General features: G+C 38.9%; 1 protein-coding gene across 5 annotated transcripts in view; it reads right to left on the reverse strand.

Annotated features, from left to right (window-relative positions):
• The window catches only part of p120ctn (adherens junction protein p120), a 914089-nt gene that overhangs the window by 256699 nt on the left and 633888 nt on the right, over positions 1 to 23502 (reverse strand). For all 5 annotated transcript variants that reach the window (XM_067140690.2, XM_067140688.2, XM_067140689.2 and 2 more), the window contains one exon: positions 14875 to 15127. In XM_067140690.2, coding sequence (XP_066996791.2) covers positions 14875 to 15127 — 253 coding nt within the window. The remainder of the gene's footprint in view (positions 1 to 14874; positions 15128 to 23502) is intronic.

Consider the following 23502-nt stretch of genomic DNA (forward strand, 5'->3'; position numbering starts at 1 on the left):
AATTGTTAATGAATTACGTGAGCTTAGTGAATCTTGCAGATCTGCTTCATGTATCATGTTGGATGTATGACAAATTCACAAAAATCTCTTCATCTAGCATTTTCAAACTTTGTTTCATTGTCATTGTATTCATCACAGCAGAAAAAGCACTTTCATATGTGTATATTGTAGCAGGGGTTCTCAAACTTTTTTTGGTTTGTGGGATAATAATTTTGCTGTACATAATTTTGCAGCATATCTCTAATGTAGAAAGAACCACAGGAATTTCAAATGCTAGGGAGCAGTCCTACGAGATGAAGAACATTAGCGGATGATACACGAACTACAGGAGCGCTCTAGAAACATGACAATCACTCCCGAACCATAGTAGAGCATATTAAACCAATCTACGGTAATCTGAAATTCAGTAATACAGAGATATTTTTATGTAGTGTGTGGTTGACTGCTGATAGGCACAATATTTTGCAACATTACAAAGCTGAAACAACTATAGCTTTTGTGGAATATGGAGAAGTTTTGAGTTGTTAAACGCAAAAGATTAAGAATCAGTGAAGAACATAGTGAAGATAGAACGAATGATTCACCCGGATCAAGTGATACTATGCTACTTGCGCAAAGAACTTACTCGTCTGGTGCAGTGCACGTGTATCATGAACGTTATTTAAGCCTCGAGTATACCGAATCTAAAAACATAAATGTATGGTTCAAAGCAAACGAGAGAAACTTGGCAATGAAACCCAGTCATTTAGATAAATACTATTTCTGTTGTTTACTCTTTTCTCAAGTTAAAGAAGCCAAGGTAATGAATAAAGTAACTAAAAGTTAATAAAAAAGCACTAGTAGCTAGCTACAAAGTAGCAAACATTATTGCAAGGAAAATACAGACACATACCATGGAAGAAACTTCAATTTTATCTGCTTGTAAAGAAATAGTAAAAACAATGTAAGGGGAAACTGCCAAGAGGCAGATATCTGAAGTACCTTTGTCAAATGGTGTTAATGGTTACGTCGCGCATTCCTATCTACAAAATGTCACTGGAAAATTTCTCACAAATGGAACATAATTGCTTTTAATTAAATGAAGTGATAAATCTGCAGTAAATTAAGGAATACCATCGTTATTAGAGAAATACGAATACATTCTTAAGGCCTATAGACAGGACTCCTTTACATCGTATTCCGTTGCTGGTGCCATCTTTTGTTAATTTCTTGAGGTCCAGGGCTAGCACAGAGGAATGGAATAATTGCTTTTACTTAAATGAAGTGAAAAATCTGCGGCAAATTAAGAAATACCGTCGTTATTAGAGAAATATGAATGCATACTTAAGCCCTGTAGACAGGACTTCTTTATGTCGTATTCCGCTGCTGTGCAGTCTTTTGTTAATTTCTTGAGGTCCAGGGCTAGCACCGAGGAATGGGAGTGCTATGTCTGTGGATTCTCATTATCTTTGTCCATATGACTAGAGCGCCCAGTTCAAACAGCAAAATGGAGGTCAACAGCATTCACGATGTTATTTCGTTCTTCAATGAGGCAAATGACCATATTATAGTGATGTAGCTGGAAGTCTACCGAAAAACAACTAAGGACGCATTCAACAACTTGGTGCTGCACATTACAGAGAAATATCGTAAGTACCACAATGATTTTTGTTGAAAGAAAAATAGCATGATCCCTGGACCAATAAATATTTTTTTATTTTTGTTCGAACAAAAATAGTATGATCCGTGGACCAGTAAATCACTAGTCCACAGAATTCTTCTTATGTACATTGGCCATAGCTTTTTGTCGCCTATTAATGCCATTGACAACTGAAGCAATGAAACGAAAGCAAAGAATTTCAGTGAACACAGACATCACACCCGAAATTGTTGAAAGTGTAAGACAAACAAAAGACATACGTGTGTTACTGTGAGCGTAGCACCAAAAGTACTTGTAAAGTAGGTATATATAATATTCTCCAAAAATAAAATATTTCTTAATTAACTGCAGATTTTAGACTTCAACTGTGTAAAAGCAATTATTATGTTCCATTTGTGACAAATTTTACAGCGACATTTCATAAATAGGAATGCGCGATGTAACCGATGTTAATGCTCACCACATACATAGAGGACATGTCAGCTAATAGGGAGGAACATTCAGGGAAACGCGATGAACTAGGGAGTAGTGATATAGGTAGAAAGATCTGGAACACAAGTAGGGATGACATAAAAACATTAAGTGTTGAACTGCAGACGTATTGTAAAGAAAGGTATAGAAATAAATAATTAAACAGATATATACTTACCAGATATTGTAAAAGGAGTTGAATCATGGCTGAGAAATTATATCATGGATGCAGAAATTTTCTCATGGAATTGGAGTGCTTATCGCAGAGATAGGATAGGAATAGTAGAACGGGGAGTATTCATTCTGGTCTAAGAATAATTTATCAGCTAAGTAAATGTTAAAGATGACAAACATGAAATTCTAGGTGTAAGGCTCATCTTGGAAGATAATAGGCAACCTGATATTATTGGAATGTACAGACCGGGAAAGTGTGGTGCAGACGCTGATTTGGAATTATTTAATAAGATAATCAGCTATGTGGGAAACTATATGGAAAGGAATGTGATTGTAGCGGGTGATCTCAATTCACCAAATGCCAATTGGAAAGGTAATGCGAACGGCAGGAAGCATGACCAACAAATGGCAAATTAGGTAATTTGGGAAGGGCAACAGAATCAGAACATAATAGAACCAAGTAGAGGGAAGAATATTGTGGACGTGTTTGTGGTAAAACCAGATGATCTCTAGAGAGAAACCGAAGTAATAGATGATATTACAGATCATGAAGCTGAATTTTGTCATAGTTAAAAATAAATGTGATAGAAAGGAAGGTTTTAAAAGTAGGACTATTAGGTAGTACCATATGGCTGATAAACAGGCATCAGGGAATTTTTAAAAAGTAACTATGATCAGTGGAAAACAGTAAATAAAAATGTAAACGGACTGTGGAATGGGTTTAAAGCAATTGTTGAGGAACGTGAAAACAGGTTTGTACCTTTAAAGGTGGTGAGGAATGGTAAAGACCCACTACATTTTAACAGAGAAGTAGAGAGACTAAGGCTTCGGCCACAGTGCAAGCGGCGAGCGGAGCGTTGCCGCTATCGAAAAGTTGAAGAGTGGGGAGGAGAGAGCGCCTGTGTGGACATCTAGCGAGAGTCAGTAAGCGGCGCGGCATCTCCCCTGAACGAGGTGATTAGATAATGGCAGTTTCAAAGGTTTCTCATTTGTCTCTGCTTGTAGAATTTTTAAAATCTAAAATGAAGAATTTGACGCAGGACTAGGAGAGAATTTCGTAATCATCCAGTAAATAAATAACGTGAAATGCATGGGGAGTTTCACAATTTATATGGAGAACTGAATTGATTTCCTGGTAAGATTTTTGAAATATATTTTTATGTCCATTCAAACTTTTGACTTTTTTCTGAAACTTAAGGCGCAACTGGAGAAGCAAGTCACCAACTTCCAGAGACCCATAAAAGTCAGATGTAATGACGAACACAAGTTTTCATATCGCCAATATATTATAAAGGACAATAATATTAATTAAACAATAATAATAGGGTGTACAATAATGATGATGATGATAATAATAATAATAATAATAATAATAATAATAATAATAATAATAATAATAATAATAATAATAATAATAATAATATGCATTAAAGACAATGTTTATGTCCATAACCGTGATTGATTTTTAACTGTATTTATCTGGTATATTTAAGATCATTCCAATATCTTTCCATGCTTCCCTTGTCACTATTAGGTTTTCGACGTTCTTCTCTCTGACGTTCCATAGGAAAGTTCAGGTTTGAACTTCAGAAATTAGCACTTTCACCTCCTCTCTTGTTAACTCACGAACAGTCGTTGCGAGCAGCGCACCTGAAATCTCAAACAGGAGTGAACACCTGGTGGCAGGCAGTGTTGTCCTTGAGCCAACTTCCCCTCCAAAATGACGCGCCGCTGGCACTATGGTCACATGCATTTGCTAACGAAGTTTGAGTCTCATCTTTGCCGCCACACAACGCAACGCTCCGCTCGCCGCCTGCACTGTGGCCGAAGCGTAAGGAGGTGCAGGTTGGAAAGAAACAGAGTTAGAAGTGGCTGTGGAAGTAAGGATAAATTGAAGGAACTTCCTAGGAAATTGAATCTCGCAAAGAAGGCAGCTAAGGATAACATGATGGCAAGCATAATTGGCAGTCAGAATTTTTTTTGTGAAAAATGGAAGTGTATGTATCAGTAGCTTAAGGCAGAAACAGGTTCTAAGAAGGACATTCAAGGAATCATTAATGAACAAGGGGAGTATGTATGAGAGGATCTTCAAAAGGCAGAAGTGTTCAGTCAGCAGTTTGGAAAGATTGATGGTTACAAGGATAATGTCCCGATCGAGGAGGTGACTAATACTAAAGAAATATTAAAATTTACATATGATAACGACATTTCAATAAGATACTAAAGATGAAAACTAGAAAAGCAGCTGGAATTGATAAGATTTCTGGGGATATAATATAGAAAATGGGATGGGGTATAGTACCATATCTGAAGTACTTATTTGATTATTGTTTGCGTGAAGGAGCCATACCAAAGGAATGAAGAATTGCTGTAGTAGCCCCTGTGTACAAAGGAAAGAATGATGGACATAAAGCTGAAAATTACAGGCCAATCAGTGTGACATGCAATGCATGCAAGCTTTACAAAAGCATTCTTTCTGATTACATGAGACATGTTTGCAAAATTAATAACTGGTTCGATAGAAGGCAGTTCGGGTTTAGGGAAGGTTATTCCAAAGAAGCTCAACTTGTAGAATTCCAGCAAGATATAGCTGATGTCTTGGATTCAGGAGGTCAAATGGACTGTATCGCGAGTGACCTGTCTAAAGCATTTCAGAGGGTGGATCATGGGAGACTACTGACAAAAATGAGTGCAACTGGACTAGACAAAAGAGTGACTGAACAGGTGGCTATATCTCTAGAAAATAGAACTCAGATGCCCGGTTTCATCAACACATGTTAGTACTTAACAGGGTGTTAAATCATTTTAACATACGATTTAAGAAAATTTGCGTTACATCAACAACTGTTAACATTAACAAATGTTAAACTGCATATTAAAGTTAACATCAGCCATTTCCAATGTTAAATGGCTAACATTAGCATTTAGCAACCTGTTCCAAAATGGCTGCTGTGAATCTCGCTTTCGATGCGGAATTGCTCTATTTAGATCTTTTACAAAACAATCCTGATAGAAGAAGAGTTCAGCGACGTAATGACTTTTGAAAATTTGACGGATACGGAATTTCTTCATAGATATAGGTCATCGAAAATAGTCGTTGCTAAGGTTGTTGACGAAATTCGAGTGAGGTTAGAATATCCTACGAAGAGAAACTTAACCTCTTTCTCCAATGTTGCAGGTACTGATAATATTACGATTTTTTGCTACTGGTTATTTTCACATAATGGTCGGAGACAATGCTGGAATTTCTAAAGCCACTGTTAGTAGAGTTGTTTGACAAGTGCCTGCAGCAATAGCATCCATGAGGAGGAGGCATATAACATTACATTCCCTTCAGCAGAAGAGCGTCAGCAAATTATCCGCGACTTCTATGAAATAAGCCGTTTTTCTAGTGCTTGTTCTAGGTGCAATAGATTACACACATGTAAGAATCCAATCACCTGGAGGCAATTGGGCCAAAATGTATCGTAATCGGAAGGGATATTTCTCTGTTAATGTTCTGGTGATTAAAGAGCGGAACCTCCAAATCAGGGATATACTTGCTAGGTGGTTTGGTTCTGCACACGACAATACAATATTTAATAACTCCCATATCGGAGCACAGTTTGAAGTTGGACAATTAACGAAGTGATTTTGTTAGGTGACAGTGGATACCCGCTAAAAAAGTATCTGTTAACCCCATTGAAACCATTGCGGACTTTCTCCCACGCCTCGCCCTTTTGTTTTATCGTCAAGCCATCCGTGCGCTTGCACTCAATAACTTATATACATTTACTAACTAATTCAATTAACAACTCTTTTTCGAAGGAGGAAAAATTAGAACTACGATTCCGTTTCACTTCTCGCGCTATATTTTACAGCTGTATGCAAACAAAAGCGCATCGGAACGCGCTGTAAAACAGCATGTTCGTACCACTGCCTCCTTGATTCGCACCAGTTCGCAATATTGGGAGAGTTAACAGTCGATTAGTTAACATTTCACAAGAAAAGTTTGATGAAACGCAAGAAACCTAGCAAGATGTTAAAATTTTAACTCCGTATTAACTAACTACTTGTTAGTACATATTTAACATGTGTTGATGAAACCGGGCCAGAGAATTAGAGTAGGGGAAGCTTTATCTGACCATGTAATAATTAAGAGGGGAATTCCTCAAGACAGTATTATTGGACCTTAATGTTTTCTTATATATATATCTATCAATAATATGAGTAAAGAAGTGGAATCAGAGATAAGGCTTTTTGCAGATGATGTTATTCCGTATAGAGTAATAAATAAGTTTCGAGATTGTGAGCAACTGCAAAATGACCTCAATGTTATGAGGTAGACAGTAGGCAATGGTGCGATGATAAACAGGGATAAAAGTCAGGTTGTGAGTTCCACAATTAGACAAAGTCCTCTCAGTTTTAATTACTGCACTGATAGGGTGAAAGTTTCTTATGGGGATCATTATAAATACCTACGTGTTAAAATAAGGAAAGAGCTTCATTGGGGTAATCACCTAAATGGAATTGTATATAAAGAGTACAGATCTCTGCACATGCTTATGAGGGTATTTAGGGGTTGTAGTAAGGATGTAAAGGAGAGGGCATATGAGTTTCTGGTAAGACCCCAACTAGAGTATGGTTCCCTCACCAGGATGACTTGATTCAAGAACTGGAAAAAATCCAAAGACAAGCAGCTCAATTTGTTCTGGGCGATTTCCAATAAAAGAGTAGCGTTACAAAAATGTTGCAAAGTTTGGGCTGGGAAGACTTGGAAGTAAGTAGACGAGCTGCTCGACTACATGGTATGTTACAAGTGATAATTCTCATGTTGGTCCGTAGTGAATGTGATATTTGTCAAGAGTATTAGGAAAATGTTTATTAAGACCACCTTTTCAATACAACACAAGTTGTTATTAAGATTTAAACGATATGATAAAGTCTTACTCGGTACACGTTTCCCCCTCCTTCAGGGGCATTAACAGCCTTGACTGAAACCTTGAAATCATTGGTCAGAATCTTGAGCAATCCTTATATGTTAACAAAGATGATTTGATTTGATTTGAAGATTAAAAATTCTTATTATTTCATGTTTGTATAATACCTTAAAACTGACACAATAAAAACATGTATGATTGTGGCTGATACAAATGGTTGCTAATGAAGAAAAAAAGAAAAAGAAAAAAGAAAAAAACACTTGATGGTAAAAGAAACTTTTCTAAAGTCAGAATTTGGTCATTCCTTTCTTATCACTTGTGAAAATCATCAATGATAACATCACATAACATAGTGGCCTCAGTAAGTTTGAAATTGAAGAGTTTATGAAGATCCTAAACTTCGTGTTAAACAACAACTATTTCACTTACAATGGGAGGATCTGCCACCAAAACTCCTTAGCTATGGGTGATCATATATATCTGGCATCTTGGCTGACATCTACATCGATTAGGCTGAACACACTAAAATAGTGACACAAATAAAAGGTTTATGCCTGTGGCTCTGATATGTGTACGATAGATTTCTAATTATCGACAAAGAACAAGATCCTGGAATTTTTAAATAAACTTGACCATAACATAAAGTTCACCAAGGAGGATGAGACTAAGGATTCCATAAACTTTCTCGACATAATGATCACACGTATAAACAATGACTTTGAATTATGAATTGTTAGAAAACCTACCCACTCTCCTATAACCATTAAAAAAACTTCTTTACACTCCAACTCTCATAAACAGGTGACGTTTCGTAGTTTAATTTACAGAGCTCTAAAAAATTCCTCTTTCATCTAATAATCTAAAAACTGAACTCAACTATATAAAGATTCTGGCAAACTTTAATGGGTTTAAAACTGAAATGATTAATCGATTAATCAATAAGAACATACTTAAATTAACCACAAATCTCATCCCAGACAGGTCTAAAAAAAACTAAATTTGTCACGTTTACATACAATAACCCAGCCATTTATCAGGTTGTGAATACCCTGAACAAACAAAACATTAATGTAGCGTTCAGGACAGCGAATACTAATCAGAAATATATTCTTTAATCACCCACAATCAATCATAATAGTAGCTGTTATTCAGGATCCGGCATACACACACTAACTTGTACACAGTCTCACATACCGGGGAAACAGGCCAGAGTTTTTATACTAGATACATGGAGTATTACAATGCCAACAAGCATACTAAATATTCGGTGATGAGCTCTCGCGTGAGGGAAGCAGGACATCATTTCACATCCATAGAAAATGACCTTAACATACCTGCCAACTTTTAGAAACCAAAAAATAGGAAGATTTTTTAATTCTTGGATTTCATCACATATATTCCACCAGGTCTAAGTGAAAAAATGTCAGGATAAAAGGTATACATATCTACAGTTACAATGAGAATTGACCAATAAATTTAAAATCTTAAACTAAGAAAACATAAAAATGGTTACAAGAAAATGTACCTGATCACTCATTTATGACACATACGAATAATAATATTTTTCACACCGACACATGCAACAAAATGCTTCATACCATATTTTCTCGTGTAATTAACACACTTTTGTGACGAAAAATACAGGCGAAAATTTTGGATGCATAATTTATTCAAGGAATTCAGATTTTTACTAATTATTTAGAATTCATTTGCATTTAAAAGATACATCAAATATGATATAAACACAATTGGTTCAACTCATTTGCGGTTATCGTAATTTGGTGTAAAATTCCGGCGTGAGATTTTTTCTGAAAAGTCAAATAGGGTATATCGGGTAAGTTAGGCACGTGGTTTGAAGTACCGACACAAGAAAATATTATGCCCATTACGAGCTGACAATACGACCTGAAATGAAAAACATGAACTAATAAAAGTACAATTCATGTAATGTCATAACAATGACATACTGGCAAAAAAGAAAACTGTCCAACACGAGAAGGGCTGTGCATCGAAGGATGGACCCTGCTACATTACTCCAAACCATTCGTATGCAATCTTGAACGAGTGACGTGTCCATTCAGCCTTTTACTTGAATACAAACATGGATCACTCGCGGAAATTTTGCTTTAGGCATTGTTTTTCGTTTTAGAACAATGTAAGGTGCAAGCTTTCTGCCATCAGCTGTTACAGCAAGCATTGCAGTACAACCGTTGTTTTTTTTGCTTCCGGTAGCGCATACGGTAACAATGTATGTTCCTTTCTTATCGATTGTTCGACTTTGTGGCATATGGAAACTGATTGGCGTCTGACCTGCGGTTCCTATAAAGGAGATCAAATATCGCTTCATTTTACGCTTCTCTATCACAAAGTGATGAAAATGGTCGAAATCATTCTTCATTTTTTGACGACATAATAGTTAGTTGCTTGAAGTGCACTTCTGTTACTGCGGTAGCGCACGTTTCGTTTGGACACTGAATACTTGCTGCCCGCTGCCCTATTCCCATTTGTTTCAGCGTAACTGATCACCGTGAGTTTGTATGATGCAGTATTACTCGAATACTGTGGACTGACAAACAATTTTGAGATCACAGAATGTTACAGGTAACAACTCTCATTATTGTTCCGTACTGAAGATGACACTAGGCATAGAATCTCAAGGATTCAATCCTTGAGATTCTATGCCTATCACAGAATGTTCCGTACCCAAAACACTCGTAAAACTAGTGCAGTGGGATTCCAAATCCGGCTAATAACATCACGTTGTCCTGTATTTGGAATGCCCGCTTTAGCAATAGGAACCCTGCTACTTGAGTAGTTGACATCTTTATTTCAAAACCCATCTGGAGCTGCGTGATGGATGTTCGAAGTTGTGAGTGCGTCAAATACGTGAAAAATTCTTTTCCTCCACTTTGGACCCAAAAATATTGGGATGCGTAAATTATGCAAGGGCGTTAATTACGCGAGAAAATATGGTAGTTTCCTTCATCAGACGGTAAAATGAAGGGAAATTTATAGGTTTTTTTTTTTTGCTAGGGGCTTTACGTCGCACCGACACAGATAGGTCTTATGGCGACGATGGGATAGGAAAGGCCTAGGAGTTGGAAGGAAGCGGCCGTGGCCTTATTTAAGGTACAGCCCCAGCATTTGCCTGGTGTGAAAATGGGAAACCACGGAAAACCATAAATTTATAGGTATCTCTGAACACTTGGAGATAACGTTTGTTATATTTTTTGGCTATAACAAGAAAAGAAACACCAGAAACTGTCACCGATATAACCACCCTTAAAAACATTAAACTCGTTAAAATGACGCACTTAAATACGCAAAACTATCACATACAAAACAATTCAATATGTCCCATACGTTATTAACATACGATTGACAGCGTGGGAAAGCATAGAAATGCCAGAAAAAACACGTGGCCTACAACTCCAACGAAACAACGCACAGAAACGATGTTAAAAGCGTGCGAACAACAATTTAACAAACTCATTCATTCGTCCCGATTAACTGAGTCGCTAGCGCGCGCAGCCTGGTGAGCGGGAAACACAATACACGAAGGCGATGGTGTGGAATGATATTAGGAGACGAATAAGTCTGAGCGGTGTCTAAAAATTGGAAAGATCACAATATGAAGATTACGTTGGAATTCAAGAGGACAAATTGGGGCAAATATTCGTTTATAGGAAGGGGAGTTAGGGATTGGAATAACTTATCAAGGGAGATGTTCAATAAATTTCCAATTTCTTTGCAATCATGTAAGAAAAGGCTAGGTAAAGAACAGATAGGGAATCTGCCACCTGGGCAACTGCCCTAAGTGCAGATCAGTGGAGACTGACTGTCACTTTTTTTATCCTGTCTTTATCCGGCCTTTTCTTTATCCTGCATTTCAAACTTCAAGACTGATAACCTGTGAAGAAAGCCCACCTATGAGATTTTATGCTTGCCCTTCTAATGAAGCTAGGAAGAAGAAACAAGCTCGTTGGGGGTAAGAAAAAATGGATACAGAAGAAGTGGGGCCAATGATGGGAGTGACTATCAATTTGAAATGTGGATATTTTCTAGTATAATTTAACAACTTAAAGAACTGTTACTACGGCCTTTTATGGCGAAAATAGTTTCCTAATGCTACTATTATACTGTAAATGCTGCACTACTAAGAAACTAGGAAATCAAGTTGACAGCTACTGGTCTGACCTTCCTTAATAAACAGTCTTCAATCAGAAAAACTTCTGGGCATGAAATAAAGGTTGTAACAAATAATGTAAACTACTCACTTAAGGATCTTGTGTTCTTGTCTGAAACAACTAAAAAATAAATGAAAAATCCACACACAATGGACAACTTTAAGGTGAAGATGATTTTGTCACACACTTCACCAATAGAATTAAGCCATTAAATTGGTACTAATTGTGAGACGATATTTCCAATTATTACAAATTCTATACAAGAATACATATCCTGGCATTCACAAAATTATATTGTTATATAAATATACTGAGAAACTTGCTCAGGAATCTGAGAAAATATTTCAAGACATAATTAAGTTAGAAATGGATAAACATTGAGATTGTACGTTTTGCATTTTCAGTGTGAGTCACTGGACCAGAGAAGTGATTTTAAGCTACAGGATAAATATTGCATGACAACAAGTTTGTCACAACTGTTTGAAGAATAACTAAGAAGACATTTTCCAATGTATGATCATATCACCCATATTCGAAATTTCTCAAAGTGTCAAGTCATTTTTCTCCATTTTCCAATACAGTACAGTAAAGAGTATAGCCATTATTACTAATTACTAGTCATGATTATTTCTTTGCAACATTCAAATGCACAGTTATGGTGCAGCACCACTCTGTTAAGTAAATTTCACTATTATTTAAGATGGTTGTACTGTAAACTTACAAAAGTTGTTCAAAATACTTTGCTTTTAATACATTTTAACAATATTGCTTTAATGAGGTAAGTACTTTTATAAGTGTGTATTTTTCAGGTATGTTATAGTGTTCTACGTGTATATTTTGTAGAACTGGTATTGATGAGAAGAGAGCCAATCTCTCTCTAGACGGCAGTGTATGAAGGTGTGGAGATTGTCCCTTTTTGTTTTCTCTCTATTTCTCCCTCTTCACACACTCACCTGTCAGCATATTTTTCCTGATGTTTTCCTTCCACTGTTTCTGTCTTTCTATATATATATAAGTGGTGTAATTAGCATATTGACAAAACTCAAGTTATATTAGCTAGCACCTCTTCCTTTTTCACAGTATATCAATGATCTATCTAAATCTCGTAAGTACAGCAGGCATCACATATACGCAGGCGACGTGCAACTGAACATGTTGTAGACCGGATGACATTTTAGAAACAACGGAGAAATTAAATTTAGATCTCAAGCCAGGAAACAACTGGGAAGTAAAGCATGGACTGTCTCTCAACCCTGACAAATCCCAAACAATCTTTATAGCCAATCCGCGCAACTCTTCCAGTGACACGGATACGGAACAAAGTCATACCTTACAGTACAACTGTATATATATTTGAATCACTCTCCTACTTCCTCGTCCTTGTTCCTTATAAATCCTCTTCCTTCTGTCTACTTTTCCCTTCCCCCGTACCTTTCTCAACTTGGGTGGAAACTCACAGGACAAGAGTTATATTTCACAGATAATTCTATTTTGTTTAGTAACTCTGCTTTGTTTTTACAACTTTATTGTTTATGTATATCTTAAAAAAATTTACTCATTTTCTGTATTATTGTGCTCTTTCCTCTTGACTTTTGTAATTTTAATGTACAAGTAGTTACTGTTCAATAGTACACAACAGACGATCCAGCACATGATCGCCAATTGCAAGACAAGGAAGTATAATGGCAGTGCTAGTGACTTTGCTCTCGTGACCTCAGAAATTATAGACTACATCTAAAATGTACACTGCTGTTTGTAGAAAGTGAAACACCAAGAATGAGAGCTGTTATCACAACGCAATTTATTCCACATATTAGGGACATGACAAGACACAAATGATTACAATTACAGAACTGTACATGTACGGTGACCGTGGAAATTCAGTACGGCGTCGCGCCACAACGCGCTGCAATCAGAGCCACTAGACATCGTGGCATGCAATCAAAGAGCACCTGAATATGCTGCTGCGGAATACTCTGCCACACGGTTTGTAGGCGCGTCCATAAATCATCAACAGTGGCTGCAGGAGGACCTGAACGAACAAGGTGCCGACCGACCATATCCCAGACATGTTCAATGGGCGACATATCCGGTGAACGGGCAGGCCAGGGAAGCAGTGGTATCCGTCGTTCTTCGAAGAAGGCTTGCAAATTCCTCGCCACATGCGGCCGGGCATTGTCCTGCTGGAATATGGCGCCTGGAATGGCCTGCAGGAGGGGCAATGCTTCGGGCTGTCAAACCTCCCTGATGTAGCGGTAGCTGTTCAGATTGCCCTTAAGACGTAGGAGGCGAGATCGCATGTTATAGGCAATTGCGCCCCAAACCATCACACTTGGCGTTTGTCCGCTGTGCCGCTCAACAATACAGTCTGCCTGATGGCATTCACCACGGCGGCGTCTAACTCGTATGCGACCATCACTGTAGGCCACATTGAAGCGGGACTCGTCCGAAAACACTACATTTTACCACTCAGCATGCCAGTGTCGGTGTTCACGTGCCCATTGCAGTCTATGGCGTTGGTCGTTGCTGGTCAATGGAAGCTGGCGCAATGGCATGCGTGCCACCAGTCCGGCCCTCAGAAGACGGCATCGAACCGTTGATGCAGACATGCCCACACCCGTTGCAGTGCCTCAACATCGAGCCAACACCGTGGACAAAGCTGTTCTGTCCGTTACGGCCAAGCGGACAAGATGGCGGTCACCTCGCGCTGTGGTCACATTGCGTCGTCCAGTACCCTGTCGGTGCTGTGTAAAGCCCTCTTCTTTCCACTGGTTCCACATACGCCTCACCGTTGAAGCAGCATACCCTGTACGAGCCTCAATATCATGGTACGACAGACCCATCTCCTGGAGCCCTATCATTCTGCCCCGTTCGAATGCACTCACATGCTGATATTCCCTTCTGTGATGTCAGCGAGACATAGTCGCACTTATGTACAAGCTTCCACTTCGTATGACGGCTCCGCACTGACTGAGCGTTGCGTAAAACTGCCCGGACCGGTTACACACAGAAGGGCACTGCTGGGCCTATGTGCACGCCATCTCTCTGCAATTTGAAACACTTATCATGATTCCACTGTCTACATGTCCTCTGATTTTGGCGTGTTTCAGACCATTGCTTCTGAGTGTTTCACTTTCTACAAACAGCAGTGTAGATACAAGTATACAGAAGTGTACTTCCTACCTAAGACAGACACTGTATCTCTAGCCATACACTAAATAAATGAGTTCAATAGTTCTACATAGTTTATGATAGGTTACTTTTCAATAATATATAATTAGTTGGTTATCAACCAGATTTTGATACTGGTTAGGTGTACAACAGAGACAGCTGTCCCTAACATTGCCAGGATAAATATATTATCTATCTATCTATTTGAGTCAACAATGCAAAATAATGGCTTCCACCTCAACAAATTATTCAGCCAGTCAGACAAATCATAGATTAAGCGGGTGGGGAGGGTTTTTTTTTTTACTGATAATACCTATCAGTTCCTTGTTGCGCTGATCAATTGCTAGATTTCGAAGTGCAGTAGCCACAGCACAAACGACACGATCCACCTCCATACGCAACAATTCCACAAGAATTGGAAGCCCCTTTTCCTTCCGCACAGCAGCTCTGATTTCGATACTTGGTTGCCAGTAACAAGCTGCAAGATTTTGTAGAGCTCCAGCAGCAGCTTCAAGAGTTTCCGGGTTGGAGCAGCTTTGCAGTAGAGACAAATAGGACTGGACCACCTGAAAATGAGAGGCAAGTGTTCCTTTAATGTATTTCCTACACTTGCTTTTGAGAGGCTAATACATTTACAATACACAGAAATAAAAATGGTTCACATCATATCAAGTAAAAACATTAGCATGTGATGATTTCATTGCAACATTTATCTAAGCAGTCTTTTGCCTATGCCAATTTTTTTGTATCATGTCACACCTTCACAATAGTAATAATTTTTTTTTCCCCCCTTTCAAAGATGCTTTTACTTCCAACGTTTAACTTCAACGAATGAGAGAGCATATACTCTATGTTCTAAATTGGTTGTAACTCTAATTTCTGACTTCAGTTCTTGTTACTAATATTGTGTGGTCATGCTCAGGAAGTTTGTACAGCGACACTGAAAAACACAGCAACTGAAGATCAAGTGATGCAATTCCACAGCTCCAAGTATCATGTTTGTAACTAGTGATACAAGATTTAGATCCATCAGTACTATTAACAGTTTGAATTAATACCTCAAGCTAGTGTGAGCTAGTGAATGGAAAATATTAGTGATAAGTGAAATTTTTTTGTTAGTAATCTAAAATATCAACAACATTTCACATCAAGGCTACAAGAACAAGACACTTCCTGCTATATAGACATGGGATATTCATGCTTGTGAAACAGCAGCAAAACATAAAAGTATTGGGATTCCCAAAAGGTTTTTTTACAGCTGGATGCCCTTCCTGACACCAACCACAGTCAAGGAGCTAATGATGATGAAATTAATGGCAGTGAATGAGACTGGATAAGGTTGTGAAAGGAACCGGCTATGGCTTATGAATTGGAACTGTCCTGACATTTAGCTGGAAGTGAAAATGGGAGAAATAAGAAAACCATTCTCAGGACAGCCAACGCTGGGGTTCGAACCCACGCGTCTCATGAATGCAGACCTTGACTCCATTGCCGCCTGGTTAATTTCACTAATATTTAAATTGTTGAAACTTTACAAGAGTTACTCAAAATGCTTCCCATTTAGTTCAATATTTTTTCACAACATTGTTTTACATAATTACCACAATTTTTACAGAAATCTTTGTTAATGTTTAGTGCTTCACACTCTTCTTCGATGATTGCTCTCGAATGTTCAAAATTTGTAGACTATCGTAAAAAAGTTATTTTCAAAAATTCCCCAGATTGGTAAGTCTAATGGTGTTGGATCACATGACCTTGGGAGACAGTTGTACCACGCCTACCAAACCACTCATCAAAGTCCTGTTGATGTATTTCCTTACCAGCACTCTTTAATGTGATGGAGTGCAATCGTGTTGCCAAATTAAGTTTATGCTCTCAAAGGACAATTTAGGGTCAGGTAAAATTATGTGTTGTAACATTTCCATGTACGATTCACCAGTTACAGTGCCATTCTAAATGTGCTGACCAACAATCCAACCAATCAATATGCCAGCTCACACATTTATGCCTGGAGCATTTAGTTCTTGCTGAAGTACCTTGTGTGGATTTGTCTTACTGCAATGTACACAGCTGTGATAATTGACAAAACTGTTTAGTTTAAAGGAAGCTTCATCTGTAGAAGGAATGTGATTCGGAGAGTTGTCTTCAGCCCCGCTGCCTATTACTACCCACTCAGGAAACTCAACTCACTTGTCGAAGTAATCTTCAGTCAACTATTGACGCAGATCATTTTCAAGGATTTCAAAATACAATGCAAAGAGCTGATTTAGATTGTAAATAGCTCACCTGGATGGTGCTCAAGTTTGAGGAAATTTGTCAACAAACAGATGAACAACTTTATCACCATCCTTGTTAGTCTTTCACCAACACTGTAAGGCGAACCCATGTTGTTCCCTTGTAAGTTTACGATTCACCTAATGCTGAATACAGCATAACACAATCAACAATGCAATCAACATACTGCAACAACGAACATTAGCTTTATAACATACCATATTGTGACACTTGGTATTAATAAGACGGGATCACCATGCCTACGTACTTCACTCAGATGAAGAAATCAGGGTAAGTCACGAGCATCTCACAGAGCCTGTAGAAAGGAACATGCTGGAGTCAAGAATTATGTGCTACTGTTAAACGGACATGAAAAATAATTTATATCTTTATATTTTGAAGAAGAAAATCTAGTACTTTGCAACAATATCCAAGAAGTAATGCTGACCAAGACTAACTACAATATGTCAAACCATAATATCAAAACCAAAATGGTGGACGCCGTAGGGGGAGCAGCTGCCAACTGTTCAAGGTTAGGACGACATCTAAATAACTTAATTTCCACGCAAAACCCTTACATATTACATTACTTTTTTTCCAGGAACTCCAAGATTAATGTCAAAAACATGTACTTTGTTGACAATAATTGTTAACTGAAATGATGGACTATAAATGCAAAGGTTACTAATGAATGCATAAGTCAGGTTAAGTCATTACCGTACTTTAGCATTGTTTAAAATACACTCGTGTTCATAAAAACCAGAACACCCTGAGAGACGAGATACCAGAACTTGATACCAGAAGAGCTTATAATTTTTCCTGAACAAACTGGAATGATCTATCCACTTTCCTATCAAACTGCCTACCTGTTCACACTTCAGATTTCACTGGCAGTACTGACATAAACAAGATATGGCAAGACTAGAAGAAAATTTTCTTCCAATGCGTAGAAGAAACCACACCTATAGTAAATATAACCAGCAGACTGAAATCTCCATGGATTACCAAGGAGATAGTGAGAGAGATTCAAAGAAGGGACCACCAGTACCCGAAATGGAAAAAAACCTGACTGATTGTGAGTGGGAGAAATACAGGCTGGCTAGGAATAAGGCTAAACAGTCTATTAGAGATTCCTACGATTCTTATATTCACAGTCTCAACACCAACTCCAAGGAACTGTGGGCTTTTCTCAGAAGTAAAGGTTGCAACAGAGTGGCATCTGTATTTAAACATAACAGTATGGCAGTCTCCACAACATAAGAAATTGCAGAAACATTCAACAGGAAATTTAAAGATAACTTCTCCGCCTCTACTGAGGATGAGAACATGCTCTATTCAAGGACAACATCTACCCCTCTCTTCCCTCTAACCAACCTGTATTTCTCAACAAATAAAGTCGAGGAGAGCCTTCTGAAACACGACCACATGCTGCGACCGGGCCGGACGAAGTGCCAGCAAGAATTCTCAAGAATTTTGCAGCCACCTTGGCACCCTCTCTTTGGGCTCTCTTTCAACTACTCCATGAATACAGGGTCTGTGCCTGTGGAGTGGAAAGAAGCCAACGTAGTCCTGGATTTCGGAGACGGAGATAAGGAAAACGTACACGATTACTGCCCAGTTTCGATAACATCAAGGGTCTGTAAATGTATGGAATGTCTAGTAGTTAAATGTATGTTGGATTTTTCCAAGGAGAGAAACCTGTTAAACTCAAAACAGCACAGCTTCATTCCAGGAAAATCCTGCACAACACTTTTAACAAAAGTCACTGATGTCTGGCAGTTCTCTCTGGAGCAGACTGATATCTCAAAATAGACTGTGTGACTCAGGAATGGAACAAAGCTTTTGACCAGGTGTCATATTAAAGACACCTCTTAAAACTTAACAATTACAGCATTCAGGGTAAACTGCTGGCATGGCTGAGGTTATTTTTGGTGGGTCGAATGCAATGTCTTGTCTACGGAGTAGCCAAATCTGATCAAACCACAATTACTTCTGGAGTAATTCAGGGCAGTGTGATACGGCCTCTCCTGTACACAATTTATGCTCTCGACTTACCGGATTATGTGAATTCAACCATGGCGCAGTATGCCGATAACACAGTAATTTACAGAGCCATGAAATACAATGATGATATTGAACAATTCCAATCAGATCTGGATAGTACAGCTCTGTTGTGTGAGGTAAATAAAATGTAAGTTATACAAATATTAAGAAGTGTAAATATATAAGACTACCGGGCAAGTTGGCTGTGCGGTTAGGAGCACGCAGCGTGAGCTTGCATCCGGGAGATAGTGGATTCGAATCCCACTGTCGGCAGCCCTGAAGATGGTTTTCCGTGCTTTCCCATTTTCACACCAAGCAAATGCTGGGGCTGTACCTTAATTAAGGCCACGGCCGCTTCCTTCCCATTCCTAGGCCTTTCCTATCCCATCGTCGCCATAAGACCTACCTGTGTCGATGCGATGTAAGCAAAAAAAAAAAGACTAAGCAGAGCTAGACAATCACTCCAGAACCAGCCTACTCTATGAGGAATCCATCTACCGACTTCTAACTCCATCAAACTGCTTGGTATTCACATTATGGACAATCTAAAATGGAATAAGCACATGGAGGAAGTGAGGTGTAGATGTCCCCCGGAGAAAAAGTAAAGCCCTGCGAACGGCTTATATTTCCCTGGTGCGGCCCATACTACTGTGGCGGCCTCTAGTATTAATATATGTGTATAAACTCATATATGTTTTATAAACTCCTTGAACTTTGTTTATGTTTTGAAGACTTTTATATATTGATGTTCTGTGCTTCTAATATCTTTATTCTCTCTGATTATTATTCATGTTTTTACTTTCGTCCCCACGATACTTGGAGTATTAATTAAACACATTAATACACCATCCCTGTTCTATTATTCAAGTACATAATCATCATCAATTACTACATTGGTGACTCCCGACGTGATATTAAAATACGGCGCGGAACACATTTTGTGGTTAGTCAAGTGTGAAAATGACAGATGCCAGCAACGAAACAAATCCACCGCCAACAACAGTATGGAACGAAGCGGGTATTGCTCGCATTTCAGTGAAAATTCCGCCCATCTGGAAGAAAAAAATAAAGGTATGGTTTCTTCAAGTTGAAACACAGTTTACTATGTTGGGTATCACTAACAAAACCACGAAATTTAATCACGTTATTGCGTCTTAGAAGCGGATATTGTAGAATTAATTTCCGACTTTTTATCTCGACCATTATCTACCACTCCGTTCACAGAGCTTAAAGCAAGACTAATTCAGGAATTTGAAGAGTCAGAAAATAGGAAAGTGACAAAATTATTAACAGAATTAGAATTAGGTGATAGAAAGCCAACTCAGCTCTTGTGTGAGATGCGAACTTTAGCCGGTACGCAAGTCAAGGACGATTTCTTGAAAACCATATTTATGCAGAGGCTTCCTGTTACCGCACGTTCTATATTAGCTACGAGTAAAGATAATCTGGACACCATAGCCATTATGGCTGACGAAATTGTTGAAATTTCACAACCGGGATTAAATGTTTGTGCTCAAACCGCACAGGCACCATCCACCATTGCAGTTGATAAAATAAATTATGTCAGTAACAATCGTATCTCAAGACTAGAAATGCAGATCGCTGAATTAACACTGAAAATCAATGAATTGAAAACGTCACGTTCTTCAAGAAGTAGCTCACGATCATCTCGATCCTCGCCAAGAAGGTCACGAGACAGGTCCCCATCAGCCCATTCTATTAATCCTAATGGAGCACTATGTTGGTATCATTTTAAATATCGCAGCAGGGCAAAGAAATGTCAGAGCCCATGCTCATATCAACCACCTTCTGCTCAGAATTCTAACATGCAATCAAACTAAAACGCTCCACACTAGCGGCAGCAGGTGATCGGAGTCATTTTTCACGCCGCCTATTTCTCACGGACAGAAGTAGCGGAAGTAGTTTCCTGGTCGATACCGGAGCTGATATTTCTGTGATTCCGTCTTCGGATAGTGATCGCCCAAAAAAGACAGATCGTAAACTTTATGCAGCAAACGGCACTGGTATTAACATTTACGGAGAGCGTCTACTAGTACTCAGTTTGGGTTTACGGCGCAATTTCACATGGAAATTCGTAATTGCAGATGTGCAATCACCGATTATTGGAGCCGACTTCATTCACCATTACAACCTTATCGTAGATCTAAAGAACAGGTGACTCATTGACCCATTAACATCAGCAGAGACACCTGGCACATTGATTAAAGTCTCAGACATAGAAACAGTTTATGTAATGCCACCAGATCAAAAACATGCTGACATTCTAAAGAAATTTCCCAACTTGCTCCATGAAAATGTCCATTTTGACATCCTGTAGCAGCAAAGGCACGACGACTACCACCAGATAAACTCAAAGCAGCTAAAGCAGAGTTCCAACAAATGATCGATATGAAAATCTGCTAGCCATCAAAGAGTGCCTGGGCAAGTCCCCTCCACTTAGTTCCCCAGAAAGACGGATCCAGGAGACCTTGCGGAGACTACCGCGCTCTCAACAACATCACCAAGCCTGACAGGTATCCTATTCCTAACCTTCAAGATTTTAACAGCCAACTACATGGAAAACGAATATTTTAAAAAATAGATCTGATCAGAGCTTACCATCACATCCCTGTACATCCGGATGATGTACCTAAGACAGCAGTGATAACTCCATTTGGTTTGTTCGAATTTTTGTGCACCCCATTTGGACTCCGTAATGCGGCTCAAACGTTTCAAAGATATATCGACAAGCGAGTACAAACCATTGTTGACTATCCGCTACCCACAACAGTAAAAGAACTGCGCCGGTTTCTTGGCCTCATTAACTTTTACCGAAGAGCACTACCAAATTCAGCCAGTAAACGAGCAGAGCTTTTGAACCTTCTCCAAGGGACTAAGAAAAATGACAACAGAAAAATTTAATTGGACAGAAAATCTTCGACAAGCCTTTAATGACCTAAAAAATAGCTTGGCCGATTCAGCACTTCTAGCTCATCCATCTTCAAATTTACGTCTAATTTTAATGGTAGATGCTTCAGATTATGCTATTGGTGCATCATTGCAACAAATCAAAGACAATAATCTGCAACCATTAGCATTCTTCTCCAAGAAACTGACAAATGCAGAGAGGAATTACTCAACCTACGACAGAGAACTCCTCGCTGCCTACTCAGCTGTGAAGCACTTTCAGTACATGCTTGAAGGACGTGATTTTCCGATTTACACCGAACACAAGCCACTCACTTTCATGTTCAAGCAACGTTCAGACAAAGCTTCTCCACGTCAGATCCGACACATTAGTTTCATCGGACAGTTCACCACAGACATACGTTACACTACTGGAAAGGAGAACATCGCAGCTGATGTTTGTTCACGAATGGCTTCAATCACTATACCTCCAACTGTTACCAATGGAAGAAATAGCAGAAAGCCAACAATGTGACGAAGAACTTCCACACATTAAGAATACGTCACTTGCACTTCGAACAAGAATGTTGCCCAACGGTAAAGAACTCGTTTGCGACATGACTGAAGATGATTCGCCCATATGTACCTCAACAACTACGACAAGCAATTTTCAACTCGTTACACAATCTAGCCCACCCTGGGATTCAAGCAACCATTACTTTAGTAAAAAAGCACTTCATTTGGCCATCACTAAAAAAGGACGTAAAGACCTGGACATCAGCATGTATTCCTTGCCAACGAAGTAAAGTCTGGAGACATACTAATAGTGCAGTGGGACAGTATCCTCCAACGACAGCAAGATTCAGTCACATTAACGTGGACGTAGTTGGACCACTACCTCCATCACAAGGATATCGCTATTTACTAACAATTATTGATCATTTCTCCCGATGGCCAGAAGCAGTTCCATTAGCCGACATCACAGCAGAAGCAGTTTCATTTGCCATAGTCTCAACATGGATATCTCGTTTTGGCGTGCCTCATATCATAACTACTGACCGCGGAAGGCAGTCTGAATGCCAACTTTTCAAATGCCTTACAAGCACACTGGGCATCGTCCACATTAAAACGACAGCATATCATCCGACAGCAAATGGAAAAATTGAACGCTGGCACCGTCAATTAAAATCTGCTTTGAAGGCACAGATGTCTGATGATTGGGTTTTGAAGCTTCCTCTGGTCTTGTTAGGACTTCATTCCTACATAATTCCACAAGTCAATACCTCGCCAGTGGAAATGACTTACGGCTTAACAATTAGGCTACCAGGAGCATTTCTCAACGAACAGAAATTAGTAACTGACATCCCAACCTTCGTTTTCAAATTGAAGGAACAGTTAAGGAACCTAAGACCAGTCCCAACAGAACATCACGACCACAAAAAGATCTTTGTTCACCCACGGCTGATGACGAGCAAGTTCATTTTCGTTCAACATGATGCTGTCAGAACACCTCTTCAATCACCGTATGATGGGCCGTATCCAGTCCTGTCTCGCAGTGACAAACACTTCGAGGTGGAAATGCCAACACTGAAACAAACTATTAGCATTGACAGATTGAAACCTGCCTTCCTTCTGGCAGACCAATCATCGGACAGCAAGGAAGACATATCTGGAGAAACTACTGTGGACATTCCGTCGAGTTCCATTCCAAAAACTG

The sequence above is a fragment of the Anabrus simplex genome, chromosome 2 (genome assembly GCF_040414725.1).
Source record: "Anabrus simplex isolate iqAnaSimp1 chromosome 2, ASM4041472v1, whole genome shotgun sequence".
NCBI classification, from domain to species: Eukaryota; Metazoa; Arthropoda; class Insecta; order Orthoptera; family Tettigoniidae; genus Anabrus; species Anabrus simplex.